At 37.5% G+C, this 16,525-nt stretch overlaps 1 protein-coding gene across 2 annotated transcripts in view; it reads right to left on the minus strand.

Annotated features, from left to right (window-relative positions):
• Positions 1-16,525, minus strand: part of CADM2 (cell adhesion molecule 2) — a 125,353-nt gene that overhangs the window by 35,405 nt on the left and 73,423 nt on the right. Inside the window, exon 6 of one of the 2 annotated variants that reach the window (XM_074169144.1) lies at positions 9,225-9,344. The exons of the other annotated variant lie outside the window; for it this stretch is intronic. Coding sequence (XP_074025245.1) covers positions 9,225-9,344 — 120 coding nt within the window. The remainder of the gene's footprint in view (positions 1-9,224; positions 9,345-16,525) is intronic. 2 annotated transcript variants of the gene reach the window in all.

Here is a 16,525-nt window from a genome sequence, read left to right on the forward strand (position 1 = left end):
GGTCCTAAATTAAGTCTATATATGTTCTGGTGGTTGCTCTTTAGTAAAATAAATGTTTCTGTTCCTCATTATAAATCTATGAGAGTGGAATCTGTACATGAATTTAGGCTAACTGACCCAATGCGTCCCTCTGGATTTAGCAGATTACAGACTTTAATCTATGAATAACATACTAAACTACATATAGTCCCACTGAAAATTAATGAGCTTATGTATATGTAAGGTATTACATAGAAGAAAGGATATTACAGTCTTTTCTCCTGTAGAATAAATTCTTCACCATGTAAAGGAAATTCTTCACAAAACCGCAGGTCATTCTGAAGCTTATGGGGCACTGCAGACAACACTGACAATACATGAAAAATATTCTGTCTCTCTTTGGACTGGAAAAAGCCAGATTCATTCAAACCTCAAAACTACCTGTCAGCTAGATGGGATAAATTCATTTAACAAATTTGGAAACCAAACTGCTTGCAGAGCTGTAAATCCTTGATCCAAAAAGTCTCTCAAAATCAGTGGAATTCTGGCTTTTAAAGCAGTAAGTATGAATATCTAAATATTTTTATTACTATTATTTTGAAAGTCAGAAGATTATTAAGCATGACTGGAATAGGAAATTAGTATGAATAATATAGGTTTCATGTCTTGTTTACATCTGAGTACTAAAAATAACTACACACTAATAAAAAGTAGGAAATGTTCTGACTGAGGTCCCCTCTCAACTAGAGGTCAGATGAAAATGGTCAGTACGGTTACTGTCTTCAGTACATATTGTCTTCGATGTTATGCTTTACATAGAGGTGATGATACTGATGACTTCAGTCCTTCCCATGTACTTTTTTGAAAGGGTAGTGTTTCCTTGCAAGTTACACATGGAGGCTGGGTAGAAGGAGTGCTAAAACCCTATAGTCTGTGGCACCTGAGGGAAAGTCTCAGGATGAATTCAGAGCAAAGGACTTTCTTTGCAGACAGTGAAAATGTTTCCAGCAGAAGGGACTCTTAATTTGGAAAATCTCTTGTACTGCTAGCTTAGAATAAAGACTGTTAGACTGCATAATTCATATGCAGTAGAAAAAAAACACCAGTGTGATCAGAGCTCAGGTTAGGAATGTTTGAATTCCTGACACATTGCTGAAGGCTCTCTGGAACCCAGCTATATAATGGAATCTTTATCAGACCATCAACCAATTGTGATACTTATCTGTACAGCATTGCATTTTGGGTTAAGTGATAATCCATCAAGGCTGGAAATCATTGTGTACTTTTTAAGTTGCATACTTCATTACTGCAAGCTGACAGCTGGATGGATTTGTTAGCACTAGAAATATTTGTTCCAGACACAAAGACCAGGTTCCTAATATATGATATTATGATATTTCCTTTCTTTTCATGCACTCAGTGTGCCTATGTTGTAATCTATGTCTCGTTTATGATGTTCATTTACATGGCAAACTATTCAGAGTATGAAATCTATCTTTATTTGTTCCAGAACGCAACAGCCTCATTTCATGAATAAAATGACCAAATAACATTTAATAATGATGACAGTCTTCATCTTGTGGCTAGACTGCTTTAGTGCTATGCATGTTGACTACTTGAGGATTACTCTTGGATTGATATTACAACTATAAAGCATCTTTAAAAAGTATTTGAGAACTGGGAATTCCACACAGACAAACTTGGCTTTCATTTCGGTCGGCTCACAATATAAACCTCAGGCTATTTCCATTTTTTTAGCATGCAGAAATACGTTTTACATTTAGTTTCACAATGAAAAAATGCTTCCTTTCATAACCGCAATCTGACACTACTTACTGCCCTGTTGTCCTGTTTCTTCTGAGCCAACAGAAGACATCTTCTGTGGATGCAACAATATCCAAAATTCCTAACTTTAATTGCAAAACCTATAGTTTATTTTCAACTACGTTTGAACAGCCTCTTGTTTGAAGCTAGCATGATTGTAGTGATCTATGATCACCATCCATGTGAGCATGTACTCTTTGTCATGATTCTAATTCTCTGTGGATATACTTCCAAAGCTGTAGAAATCTAGTCAGTAAAGTAAGAAACTGCTTGAGTTTGGTTTTATTGGGTTTTGGTTGGTTGTTTTTTTGAGGAGGGTTGGTTGGTTGCTACAGGGAGATACCTTATACCATGGGTCTAAAGTATAAGAGGAACACCTGAGAACTCCTAATTTAATTTTTTTTTTACATCTATTAAATCTGTGTACGTGATCCACTGCACTAACATTCTCAAAAGCCACTTTAATGATATTATAAGAAGGCTTTTCCTGGCTGTGTATCTATCAGACCTAAAAACCAAAGAGTTCTTTGAGTTAGAACAGATGTTACATTTTCCTCTGTTGATCTTAATTCTGTGAGCTTTGAGAATTCGCAGCATTAATTGTACCACCAAGCCTGACTAATGGGATGAAACCCTAATTAAATGTTGCTTATGCAAAGGAACAAATACTCTGTTTCCCCTAAAATGGGCACTGTGGACTACTAAGCCTCTTGAAAATATACTTGTAGAACTTTAGAAACTCCAAGTCCTGTTCAACACATAAGGAGCCAGAGAAAGCACAGACACATGAGAATTGGGCAGGTACACAATAGAAGAATAATTTCCTGAGAAAAAGCTGGAAAAATAGACTTAAGCAGCAACATTATAAAGCTTTGCGGGTTGTTTTGTTGGTTTGGTTTTTTTTTTTTTTTGGTACCAGTTTTAATGCTTTCCAGAAACTCCAGAAATTAGCAAGAGTCATGCAACTTAAAGAGCAAATGAAACCAAATAAACTGTATATACTGAAGGAGTCAGGAGAAACACTGAGAGATCTACAAAGAAACAGACAGAAATAATAACAGTTTACCTTCCTTTCTCATGTTGTGCAAAAGTATTCTGGATTCTCCTGTGCCTTGCGTACCTCTTGTGCACCCTGCCAGTACCACAGGAGAAGTGAGGAGCCCAGGACTGCCTAGTATTTGTTTTTTTTTAAATTCTGGGTTCTAATTTCCTCTTATTTCCATGAACATCATGTTTGAATCTCACCATAATAGGTATATTTCCACATAGAAAATTCAACTGTTTGATCCAAAAGCAACAACTCTCAAATCTTGTCAACTTGCTCTCTGCTCTGAATACATTGGATCTCTGCTTTGCGTTTGTCCCTGTTGCACAGAAGCCTAGGATTTGGCCCAAGGAGACACCTGTCTGCTGATGAGCTGAGGCCATACACAAACACAGCTGTGGAGTTTTTCTTCCAATGTCAGAGCCCTTCATGGCACGGAAAAGGAGCACATGGAAAAGGAGGAAGATAGTGTTACACTCCTGCCTCTTCCCTCTGTACCTGTTAGCTAGTAGTGGACCTTGGGAAACTGGGCAGCATTTCTCTTCCTGGTCTTCTCTATTTAGTCCACACTAGCACCAAAGGAACGGAAGGGCAGTTTCTATTCCTCACCTTTCTATTAGCTGGTTGCAGGTGTTGACTAGGGAAGGTTTCTCAGCTACTTCTCAGCTGTAGCTTGCAGATGTTTCACCTGGGTAACAGATAGCTCTGACCAAAGACAACCCTGGAGGTTTCAAGGCTTAGGGAAAGAAACTTGTAAAATAGGTTTGGGATTTCATCATGGTCTAACTTAGGTTTATCTTGATTTATTAGCACACCTTCTAAGCAGCTGGGAAACAAGCAGAATGAAAAATAAAGGTAATGAAAGAAGTCATTATAAAATCAAGAGATGGCAGTTCTTGAAGAATGGGTGCTAAAGGCTTATTTAAATGGCTGGTGGGGAAAAAGTAATCTAAAGAACTGTTAGTTTGAACCTCAAATTATTTGGCTTCCTGGGAAATCTAGAAGTTGAATAAACCAGTAGGAGCTTACTGTAAGAGAAGGGAAGATGAGAAAGAAGAAATGAAAAGCACAATGTTGTAATTTTATTACCTTGTTTGAGTAAAACCAGACACAAATTAGATTTTATGTTACTGCTACAGCTATAAAGTAGTATATAAACCGACTAGCTTTTAGCACACTGTCATACAAAACTGCTTTTAACATTAGACAGCAATCATTTTATTTATTATCAGAGTTGAATGCAAGTAAGCATACACAACTGTAGTTAAGATATAAGTGTACCCTTATGTCCCTTGTCCTTCACATATTCTATAACTTTTCCTTGCTTTGTTGTTTCTTTCTCTGTCAATATCTCAAAGTGTCAATTTATATTAATAAGATTTTGTGAAAGAAAAATTAAATCACAAGGGAAGAACTGGTAATACTTAACATTTTCTTGATACAAAATAAACTGAGGACTACAAATACTGCCTAGTAGTTTCTGCATTTAAACTGCCTATAATTAAACAGGTATTCTAGTCACCATCTTTTTTTCCCCCCTCTTATAGTCTCCAAGGTAAAAATGGGAGATAAAGAAAGTAATGTCATTTTTAGCTAAGATGGTTGAAATTTATGCTATTAAATAAAAATATACACACTTAATTTGAATTCACAATAGATTTCAAAATTACCACATCCTCAAACCCTTCCTTAATCCACTGTAAACTCTTCCTTTAAACTTAGCTCCACAGATCTCATTTAAGGAATCTTTCTTTTATACCAGAGCCAAAACCAATAAAAGTAAAGTGGATTATAATAAAGCAGGGATTTCATTCACATATAAATGTGTACATTCATTGGCTTTGTGGTCACCCTGACTATGAAATAAACTCTTGAACTTCATCGTGCAGCTGCCTGGGAGCAGCATCATATCTCTGCTATACACAATGACTTCTGGAGATGTTTTTAGGCGTTGCTATATAAAGCTTTGAACATTCTGGCACAGTCATTATACAAGTGAGTCAGCTGAGACTGAATCACACTGATACATGCAATTGAAATGAATGGTTTTATCTGTTGAGTTTGGGATACTCTTGCAATGTTACTTTTGTACCTATTTTGGGGTGGGATGGGGATGGGATGCTGAGATTTCAATCCTCAGTAATAAGTCAAAATTACCAAGTTTCATAACCCCTTTGACTTTTTTTTTTCCTTGACAGGAAAAGGATTTGTATTAAAAAAGTTTCTGGGGGTCTGTATGGGGATGATTAACATAATGACAGCCTGTAGGAGGGTTTGATGTACATTTGCGTGCACAAGATGTTCTCCTCTGTGAATCCAGAAACAGAGCTGTTCTGGCTTGAGGTGGTAACTCCTAGACCATTAATCACACTCCCTCTCCACCTATAGGACTTTGAAGGATTGGCACAGAAGCATCTAAATTAACTTTATGCTAATAAGGAGTTTCTCCAAGGGAGGCATCCCTTGTTTCACTAATGGGGGCAAATCCACAATCCTCTTGTTTCTCTTCCCAGTCACAAAAGGGAACACTAGCATGGATCCATGCACAGCTTTCACAAATAACATTACATAAATCTGATAGATAGGAAACTACTCATACAGTGTATAATTATTCTTTCCGTAGACTCTAGAACTGTTTCTTCTCAGAGCTTTTATTCTCATTTTGTTGTACATTCCTCATCATGGTTATTAGGCTTTAAGATACCCTTGACAAATATATAAAGGGCAATACTCTTCACTGGCATCAAATCGTGTTTAGATTTTTTGAGTTAGTAGGTAATGTAGCAGTAAAAGAATAATTAATTCCTGAAGGACTGAGCACAAAAGCAAGCATACATTTGTCTGAGAAACTGAAAAGTTTGACTAAACAGGGTGTTTATGAATTATCATACTGTCATCCAACTGGATCAGTAGCTTTTTTTCATGTTGTTTACTAAATGCCATGCAAATTAAGACAGAGGTGGGTCATGCAGTTCCAGAATTAACTGATGATGGTTTGGAATTTTTTTTTTCCCATTAATTTAAGCTTTTGGTAATGATGAAGTACAATCATCATAATTTAAAATGCCATAGATTTACACTCTCTGGGCTCTTAATATCCTGTATCATATTCCTGTAATGATACCTCTGCTGACTGGATGTGGAGTAACATATCCTCAAGGTGGACTATGTAAAAGTCATGCAGAAGGGAGGAATGTCTTAAAAAATTTACTTGAGGTGATTCATAAGTATCAAGTCATAATTTTAGAATAGAATTAGTGAAATCCATCCAGCAAGACTATTATATCAGATATTGGAAATCCAGTGTGAAGGTATGATTAATTAATATCTACTATCCCCTCATCTGGGGTGAACTTCTCTTTCTTTAAGGCATGATCAAACAAGATCTGATAAAGAAAGATAAAGAGAAATGCTGCTTCCACATACCTGGAAGCCAAAAAAAAAACCAAAAAAAACCCAAAAAGAATGGTTTGAAGGTTGAACATATATGAATAGCTTCTCAACTTTATGTCCTTATATACTACTTCGTGTCAAAAATCTTATTGGAATAAGAAGCAGAAGTGTCAAAGGAAAATATGTTTATGTGGTACTTTTTGCTCCGGCAGAAACAGATACTACTGAAAAACTAATCCTCTCCAAAGCGGCTCTTGTGCAGCTTGTACCTCTGGTGTGTAGGTGCTCTGATAACCTAGATAACGTTCAGTCTAATATTTCAGGATGGCAGAACTCTGCCTTCACAACATTCACTGTAAGTTTATGAACATTATTTGTTTATGGGTCCAGGAAAGATAAGGGAGGAAGCAACCTAAGGAATGCATCTTGTCCATTTTCCTCTGCTATGAGAATCAAGCATTTTTAAAGAGACCAAGGGTGAAGGAAGTCATAGAATTTCAATGACGCTACGCTGCGTCATTGCGTCCTATGTATTTAGAAAGTTTCCCCACTAAATGCCTTTGCCACTAACTCAGTGGATTCGTTTTCCTCATTGAACTGCAAAAATAACCCTTTATCAGAGTCATATTGACTTTTCTTTTTTGAAAGCAAAACCAAACAAACTGGTGCCTTCTGCTTCCTCACTGAGCATATCTTTAAACTTCCTGTCCTTGTTCTTTGATCTGTCTCTGTGGTCATCTTTCAATGTGACACCCCTATTAGAAACGGCACTCCAGTTGTCATCCATTGCTGGATAAACCGAATTACTACAGCCTTGTCTTAAACGTTCATGAATAGGATCATTATATTTCTTTATTTTTATCTTTCATCTAATGTATTGCTAAACCCTTTTGTTTTGTTAAATTTCTCACACCTTGCTAGTTGCAATTACTTTTGCATCTTGTTTATCCTGATTTTATACCTGGTTTCCTTTTTCTTCCGCACTGATATACTCTATGACTTGCACTTATAGTAATCTTCACATTTTTATGGGTTTCGATTTCTATTGTTAGATAGACAACTTCATTAGTCTATTACATCTGTCCTATTTCTCCTCTGCATTGGGACAGACTGTCATTTTCCTTTCAGTACAAGCTTTTCAAGAAACAGTCTTCCCACATTCCTTTGTCTCTGAGATTATCTGCCCAAAAGACCATATCTACCAGTTCCTTGAGGTAGGAGTGATCTCATCTTCTCAGCCATTTTGCTTCATTCACTTCTTTTTCTGGGAAATGTGAGTGCTCATGTTTTAGGGATTGATCCCCTTCACCCAGATTTCCTTCTTTAACCTTCTCTTAAAGCAGTATCTCTTTATTACTGTAGCATCAAATTGCATGTGTTTTCATATGTGTTAGAGCTGAAGTTTAGAAGAGTGTTTCTCTTTTTCCAGATCTTTATCTTGATGCTGGGCACACAAATGGTGAAAATGAATACTTCAGAGTAAAGAAAAATGAGGTCCTAAACCACACTTAGGAGGTAACATAATGCCTTAATAACATTAATAGACTAAATATACAATCGCATCAGCAACATAGTTTAGTTATGACCATGTGACAAGAAGAGGAAAACAAGTCACTAAGGATGACAGACACCAACATGGCACACCAAGAACTTTGTCCTTCAAGTATCCAAGCCCCTAGAAAGCCAGGAAGCCTCTACTGCTTGACCCAAAACACTCTTTATAAAAGACATGATAATTCCTGTCATTCTGTTCCTTTTCAAGAAATGTTCCTCTTGCAGCTACTCAAACCCATGAGCACGGGGCTCTTTTCCATGGTCTATCCTTTTTTTTTTCCTCTGGAGGGTAAGAACTACTATAACATTTTTTTCCACTAAAAGAACAATATTTTTTACACTACAAGTAATATTAAAGCTTAAAATTTTAATTTCAAGTTTGATGTCAGTTTATTTCATGAAGGCCACAATATTAAAATATCAATGCCATATGGAGGAAGAAGTTGGGTGATCTGATACCATCACAATCTTTATACAATGGACTTGCACTTAGCTCAGCTTATTCTTGCAAGTTAGGCAGGTCACTACAACTGATTCGTAACAATGCTTCCAGAAAGAAAGGATTTCATAACTCTGTCTTAACTTTCCTAGGATACTTATACCTCATCTCGTGAATACTTGCAGTGTGATAAGTGAATATTATTTCTTCTCTCCTTGCACAATGAAAGCCTTCAACAGACCACATAGGAACCTTCTGCCATTTCACTCACCATGAGAGATTACTAGCTACCCAGAGATGATAATCTGTGAAACCTTACACACACATCTTTGCTATTGAACAGTTATCTGATCAGTCACTGGATACAACAGTAAAATTACGCTGGCTCATAACAAAGCAAAGCATTACTAGAAACATTTAAAAAACAATAACAGACAAAAAAACCCAACAGGATGGTGGGAGAGAAATTTCAGCTCATTTACCCTAGTTCTAATAAGATAAAGACACCCCTAAGTTAGGTATAACTTATACTGTAAAAGACTAACAAGGGTGATGTAATGCTATGCCTCTTTGTTATCAAGCAAGATTGCATCAACAGTAATTCCAATGCTGAGACGCCTATCTTGTTTTAAACATTAGCACCCAAAATAACCAGTCTTAAAAGGTCATGTTTATTTAAAAATAGCTTGCTTGCATTTTACATTAAAGTTAATTTACTAATCTTAAAAAAATTAAATGCAAATGTATACAAATAATTTAAGCATCCTGTCAAAGTTCACATACAGACTGCTAGAGCAATAAAAATATTCAAGGTCATATGGAATCTTTCTTAACCATGTACCATTCTGTGGATTATTCTATTAAATATATATATTGAACTAAAGTGTGTGAACCCTCTCTCTTGCAATTTCTATCCTTCTTAAAAAATTAAACCTATAATTTCCTATTTATAATGTGTTTTTCAGGCCATAACAAAGAAGCATACTGTACCTCTGGTGCTGATGGCTGTTGCCGATGTGGTTGTGCTGGTTGTTAAGGCTACAGTGGTTGTGACTGTTGCAGTGGTAAGGGAGGGGATGACAGTAGTGGGAAGCAAAGTGTTGAAAACATCTGGTGAGTGGAAAAAAAAATATAAAATAAAATCATATCATGCAAACAAAGGAGAATCATAATAGTGGTTTAATTTGTAAATACAAGTATGTTGAAAATGACTAAATTAAAACATGATTAACATAAATTATTACGGGTACAGCGGAGTACCCTTAAATTCTTGACATTATATCACTCTCAATTTTTATAGTCAATCTTCTAGCATACAGAATTTAAAACACTGTTAAAATGACCAAGTTTCCACAGATCTGGAGAGTGACTGTTTAAGTGACAAGAATCTATTTCTTCACTGAGCCATTTTAAATGTCTCATATAGTAGAAACCATATACAGATGAAACATGCTGTGTCAGAGTGGGAGATGAAAAAAACAACACCATCATGCTAAAATAAACACACACATGTTAACGAGAAATGGCTATATGTTAAAACACCCACTTTCAGACAGACTCAATGGAAGGAAAAAGGGGAGAAAATGCTACTAACTATAAGAGCTGCTGTTTCCGGATTGTTTTTCTTCTTCCCACACATTTGTTTAAGACACAGTTGTCTGCTAAGATCCAGAGCAGAGTATATTTCAAAATCTTTACCCTAATTAGCAGGCACAGTCATCTTTCAGTCATCCTTAACACTTAAAATTTATGATTAATACACACATCAGTATGTCTAAAACAGCTTAAAACTAAAAAATCAGAAATGCTAATAATACTACTACTAAATAAAAATGCCTGTGTACACAAGACAGAAAAAAAATCATAGCCCTGATGACAGCATCCTACAAAACCCTTCAGCTTTTGATCAAGTAAGTGCAGGTATGCCAGCCTTAGGTATGCTGCTGCTTCACTGCAGAGGAACCAACAACGTCTGTTGCAAAATGCTCCAGTACAGAGCTGAACTTAACCAGATGTACAGACAGAAAATACTTTGATTACACTGCCAAAAGCAATAAAGACCAGCATCACTTTGCTTATAAGGTGGTTGCAGGTTTTAAAGAACAAACAAACAAAAGCCCTGAAGAGAACTAGAGAAAACCATTTCTGTGAGGAAATAAAAAGCATCTGACATTTTTCAGATTATTTATACTGCAGGTTTTAAAGAAAAGGACTAGTTTCTCAGCAGTTGATGGTGAGCAACCCATTCCACATTGACTTCAGTGGAAATATTTCTGAAGGGTGCTATTCAATGCAATAAAAGAGTAAAAATCTGACCCATGATCTGTCTTCCCTTGCTGCGGAAAGAAATGCAATTGGTCTCTGAGTACCATCAATTCTGACTGAAATCAATGGAAGCTGAAGTAGCTCAGAGCTTTACAGTATTGGGCCCTGCAGAACACATTTCAGACATGGGGTCTTTGATTTCAGCATCGTGTAATTGCTCTCTTAAGACTTCAAATTAACATGCTTACCTTATTTTCATACCGAGTGACAGTTTATTTTGCCACTTAAAGTCTCATTGTCAGTTAAGATCTATGGGTCACCTACTATTTTATGTATTCCTCTGTTTTTGACAAACAACAGAACTATTCTCTCTGGAATCTATACTTGTGGGATTTTCCACTTTCAAAGCCATCAGAAAATGGCATCTTTCATCCATTGTACACTGATATTTAATCTGTTTCTCAGTACAAAATATTCCCAAAACAGAAAAATTAAAATAGGCTTTGAAAAACCCCACAGTCTAGCCACATTAATCTTCAGGAAAAATGGTAACATTACCTGGAATGTGAGTACCACGATAATTAAACAGAACTGAGTACAACAAGCGTTAGAAATAAATTAACATGTTAAAAACATACATGCCACATGTACTGATCTACGCAATTGCTTCCCATAAAGGGAAACTCCTTCCCTGATAAATATCTCCTAAAAATTAAATAAAACATAAAACCCCCACCTACTTCATAAGGAAACAAAGCCTTGTTTATTGGAAAGCTTTACAAGTCTTGTACGTAAAATCTAATTAGTGTGACTTCTGGTTCCATTAATTATTTTTCTTAATTATACCATTTACTTAAGACTATGCAACGGCAAGCTAACTGCAACTGGCAAATACAGTTATGGTTTTATGGCAGTGCTTTCCATTCTGTGAACACACCATCTACTCATTTTACCACATAAAAGCTTAAATGAGTCACTGGTGAATTCAGAAGTTCATTTCTTTCTGGTTTCTCTTCTGATTGAAGTATTTCCAACAAGATTTCTTATTTTAAAAGAAAGGCTACCTAGGAAATAGACTAGTTAAGAAGAACTAGAATATATCAATGTATTAATACAGATGTAATAGATTTATCTTTTCTAATCAGATCAAGAATAATGAAAACTAGTGTGGAAATTAATTTCCTGATCAAAGTCACAAACTCTGATGCCAAATATCTAAATGGCAGCTTGTCAGAAGCCTGAAAGGAAAACATATATTCTCAAGAGAAACATAAATACAAGCGATAGCATTGACTTTGTTTCTTTCTTAGCAGAGTAAGGGGAAATTCATCATGCAAATGGCTGCAGTTGGTCTGCTTTGCTCACGGCATTACAATTACTTGTTCTCAAAGACTGCAGTACCAGGTAGCAACCAGCAATAAGCAGCCTGGAGAGCACTGCATTGCCCGAGCAATGAAATCTAAGTCTGCTCCAGACTCTAGAAATGCCTGGTTCATACCTGCTTATGTTCGAGGCTCTTCCTAGTAGAATCACTTCTTTAATGACATGCGAGTGTGCAACAGGAAAGCATGCGTAAAGTAACAGAACGGCTCTCCAGACAGTACGCTTTGGAACTCATGGACTGTATCCCATCCTTAAGCCCTATTCTGGACAGCCCAAATCCAGGCACAGATTAGCATTCTGAAAAGCACCCAAGCCCCACATTCAAAAGACTTAAGTGTACGACTCAGTCCTACTGCGTCTGACGGAAAGACTCCTTATCAGTTCTTCCAAGAAGATTTATGGATTCTCATGAAAACTTGTCTTTGACTTGCAAATGTTTTTGCATAAGAGAACGTATCCAGAAACATGCTATCAAAGGGATTATGTAGATTTGTCCTCTTGAGCTCTCTGTCAAGAATAATAGAATCACAGAATGGGTTGGAGCGGACCTCAAAGATCATCTAGTTCCAACCCCCCTACCATGGGCAGGGACACCTCCCACTAGACCAGGTTGCCCAAAGTCCCATCCAGCCTGGTCATAAACACTTCCTGGGATGAGGCATCCACAACTTCCCTGGGCAACCTGTTCCAGTGCCTCACCACCCTCACAGTAAAGAATTTCTTCCTAATATCTAATTGAAATCTCCCCTCTTTCAGTTTAAAACCATTACCCTTCGTCCTATCTCTACACTCCTTCATAAAGAGTCCCTCCCCATCTTTACTGTAGGGCCCCTTTAGGTACTGGGAAGCTGTTCCATGGAGCCTTCCTTTCTCCAGGCTGAACAACTCCAACTCTCTCAGCCTGTCTTCAAAGGAGAGGTGCTCCAGCCCTCTGATCATCTTTGTGGCCCTCCTCTGGACCTGTTCCAACAGGTCCATGAAGAAGGAATTTAACAGAATGGATTTGCAGACTTCTGCCCAAGAAACCTGTGTCGGAGTGAAACTTAATTCCGTTTTTTTGCCTTGCAGTTTCTGAATCTAGTTGTACACAACGTTTAGCTGAATACAAATTTTTGTTTATGACTCTTATGCCACTAAATACTGAGGATCATTACGACCAAGAGACCTTGTAGAGTGGAACTTTTTAATTCAAGTAGCCATACCCAAATCAATGCACCAGACTGCTATTTCAGTAATACTAAGGTATTAATCCTTAGCCTCTTATGAAGCAGAAAATAGCTATATTTTGCAGATGGGGAATCCAAGAAGACAGGAAAGCCATGCTCAGAGATCTAGAAGTCAAGCAATAATTGTCACCATTAATTTTAAAACCTCACTCCTAAGATGAATGTTTGCTGACAGACAGATATTCAGTCAAAAATTCAATAACGTATTTAAGTTGGTATTCAGTTCATCACCTTACTACCTCTGAAATAGAAATAATTCACAGGGAACTAATTGTTTCCATAAATGTTGATGAAAATAGGAAAGGGGTTAGACTTCATGCCAAAGGGAGTAACTGACTACAGTCCCAACTGTTTTTCACTTATGTTCCCACAGGTTATACAGGTAAGACCTGAACTGGATTTTCAATGAAAGAGATGGGCTCCTAACTGCTCTCTAGTGACACAGGGGCGTCTGAACTGCGATGCAAATGCTCAGCTAGGAACTCTCTTTTCAGAGAGGACCTGAAGTAATGTCACTGTTCAGTGGATGCAGAGAAAAGTGTGCGGAAGGTTTTAGAAAGGCATTCTTCACAGCCACTACTGTCTGTTAGCATGCCATCCAAATACATGAGCACTGGCAAGGTGAAGGCAGACAGCTGGCAATATGATGGCTGACTGCAAGCGGAGAGTGGAAAAAGGAGGAGCATGCAATGCTTGGTTTGGTCTAGAGGCTGCTCTTTAGCAGAGGCATGGATGTAGTCTGTTTATGAATGGCATTGTACAAGATCAGCTCAAAACACTGTCAGGCCCTGCCTGATCAAAAGTTCCTGTTCACCTCTCCCTCTTTCTTGCATTGACGCCACATTCTTCTTACTAAGGCAGAAGACATTCATCCATTTAAGTGCAGGGAGCCTGGACAATTTACTCTCACTGCCAATTTGGCCCTAAGCATTTTTACTCTCCATTTCCAAAGAAATGAGAAATGGTTCTGTTTGGTTTAGCAGGCTTATGTGAAAGATAGATTTGACCTATTGAAAATATTTGACTTGTTTGGTAAAAACACAAGCGATATTCTGAAATGACTGAGCACAATTCAGACAACAATAGTTGCAGTTGATAAAAATGTAAAGGCTTTTGTTTCAAGCTTGACAAAAGCTGACAGAAAAATTAAAGGACAAAGTGATAATGATGGATGGCCCTTGCTGTATTTTGACTGAGAATGAAAGAAATTTTAAGTGGTAAACTGAACTGAGTGATGACCTACCTGGGAAACAATCTCACTACTCCGTGCAAAATTTAATCAGTCTGTGGTATGTAGTACTAAATAATTTAGCAAGGTTTTAAATTCAAAGGGAGCTGCATTTAGCCTTGTTCTGAGAAAACGGGATTGAACAAAAGGATCATTCAGCTTGAATATCATGTGCCAATAGCTCCTTATGACTTAGACTGAACGATCATGAAGGCTCACAGACAGGAGGTCAAGGGGTTCTTTTTACTAATTGATTCAGATTTATGAAACTCTGAAATGGCAATTATGTGCTTGACATTTTTGCTAGCAAATCAGATGTCATTAAAAAATACCCAAACCCTTTTAACAAAAGCTCCATGTAGATCTAGATCCCTAGTTAAAACCATTGGAGACTTCCGGTGGATGAGTTCATAATGCAAGGCATATAGCTAGGCCAAAAATGCTAGGCATCTTAGAAAGAAGAGAAAATAAATTCCCATAGTCACATGATTCTAAGACGGCCTGTAGATTATATTAAACGTTAGAAGATGTGGGACAGCTCAGTAAAGTTTGATTAAGCATAGTTTGGTTGCACAGTCAGGGCAGCGGGAAAAAGAATCAAGTCATAAGAGATACTAGGATTTTGATCTCATTGCTCTTTTTTCCTAAATTAGGAACTGAGAAGAATAATAGTTCTCTCTTCTTATAGAAAGTTTGATAGTTTGGTTGAGGTTTTTTTTCCCGATTTCAAATGCAATGGGTTTCAGTAGAAAATGGAGGATGAGATGTTACAAAATTATAGCAAAAAAAGACAATGTCTTATTCTGTTTTTAAAGAGCCAATCAAAAAATTGGTATCTATACATCCCTGGCCAAAATTCTATCCTTAGAGAGTTGAGAATATAACTCAAAAGAACAAAGCCTATTTAAATATTAGTACTTAGTATTGGCAGCATGGTGTCATCCCAAATCACTTGGAAGTTCATCCTTTAACATGAGGACCTGATATCACACCATGGCACATTTAACAACGCGTGGTCTGACCCGAATTGCTCATGACAAAATAAAAAATGTGATGAATATGAAAAAACAAGGTGTAGTAGCAAGTTATATCTGATTATGCCATTTCATTTGACATTGAAATATGAAGAAAAAGTTAACTGCCCTTAATTGTCTTGAAAAAACTCCTCTATTGATTATTTCATTTATTTTGTGCACTAGAGCAACAGCAGGACTCACAAAGACTACAGGTGTGTGAAAGGCTAATTTTCCGTCAGTATAGCCAGGTTGGGCTCAGGATAGGTGTGCAAGCTGACAGAAAACAAGGAGCTGTGGCTCTCAGGCAGGTGACAAGAAAGAAGTAATGGGAAGGAAGTGCCTTAATGTGATAGGAAGGACACGGTAAGGGAGGACAAGTTCTTAGGACTGAGTGCAGTGACTGGCTCTGCAACTTCCCTCTCCCTACCAGGTGGGGTTGCCTGGGCTCAGGCCAGCTCTTGCGCAGTGCTGTGGGGCCCTGGGTCAGGCGACAGGGAGAGATATTTAGATAAAACACACCTCTACCACCTTCCATGAGCCTGCTGAGCGGGGGTAGCCCCAAACTTCCTCTGGAACCTCTCCCCTTGCACAGAACAGATTTTGGGATTTAGTGGGCACTGGGTCTATGCATAGTATAATGCTCATGAGTACTAAAATTCAAAGAGTAGCAGTAAACACACACACAAAAAAGCATTCTTCATTTTTTTCCTGGCTAGAAATCCATGACCTTTCTCCACAGCACAGATGTTGCCACAAATGAACCTTGTCACCTGGAGACTAGAGTAGTCTGTTGCACATATAGTTGGCGGAGTTGTACATAGGGACCACAGGAAATCTGAATCAAACATTTCACAGGAAAGAAGCTAACATGAACATTTAAATATTGCACTAGTGGCTGATTACTTTCAAAGTGTAGGGTTTGACCTTTGAAGCCTTCAGTGCTTACTTTAGGGATCACTTTACTCCCCATACCACTCCACTGAATTTGTGATCAGTCAAAGCACTCTAACTGCAGCTCCGTTGAAACAGAAAGAGAAGTTTGCAATGAAGGCCCTGGGATGCAGGAACACGGTCCCATTTCACTGTTCATCAGGCTCATTGTTTATCACCAGTCTAGCCATTTAAAAAGCTCGCCATTCTTGCTCTCAGTGAAGCAGAAGAATAAAAGGTGAC

The sequence above is a fragment of the Numenius arquata genome, chromosome 1 (assembly GCF_964106895.1).
Source record: "Numenius arquata chromosome 1, bNumArq3.hap1.1, whole genome shotgun sequence".
Lineage (NCBI taxonomy): Eukaryota > Metazoa > Chordata > Aves > Charadriiformes > Scolopacidae > Numenius > Numenius arquata.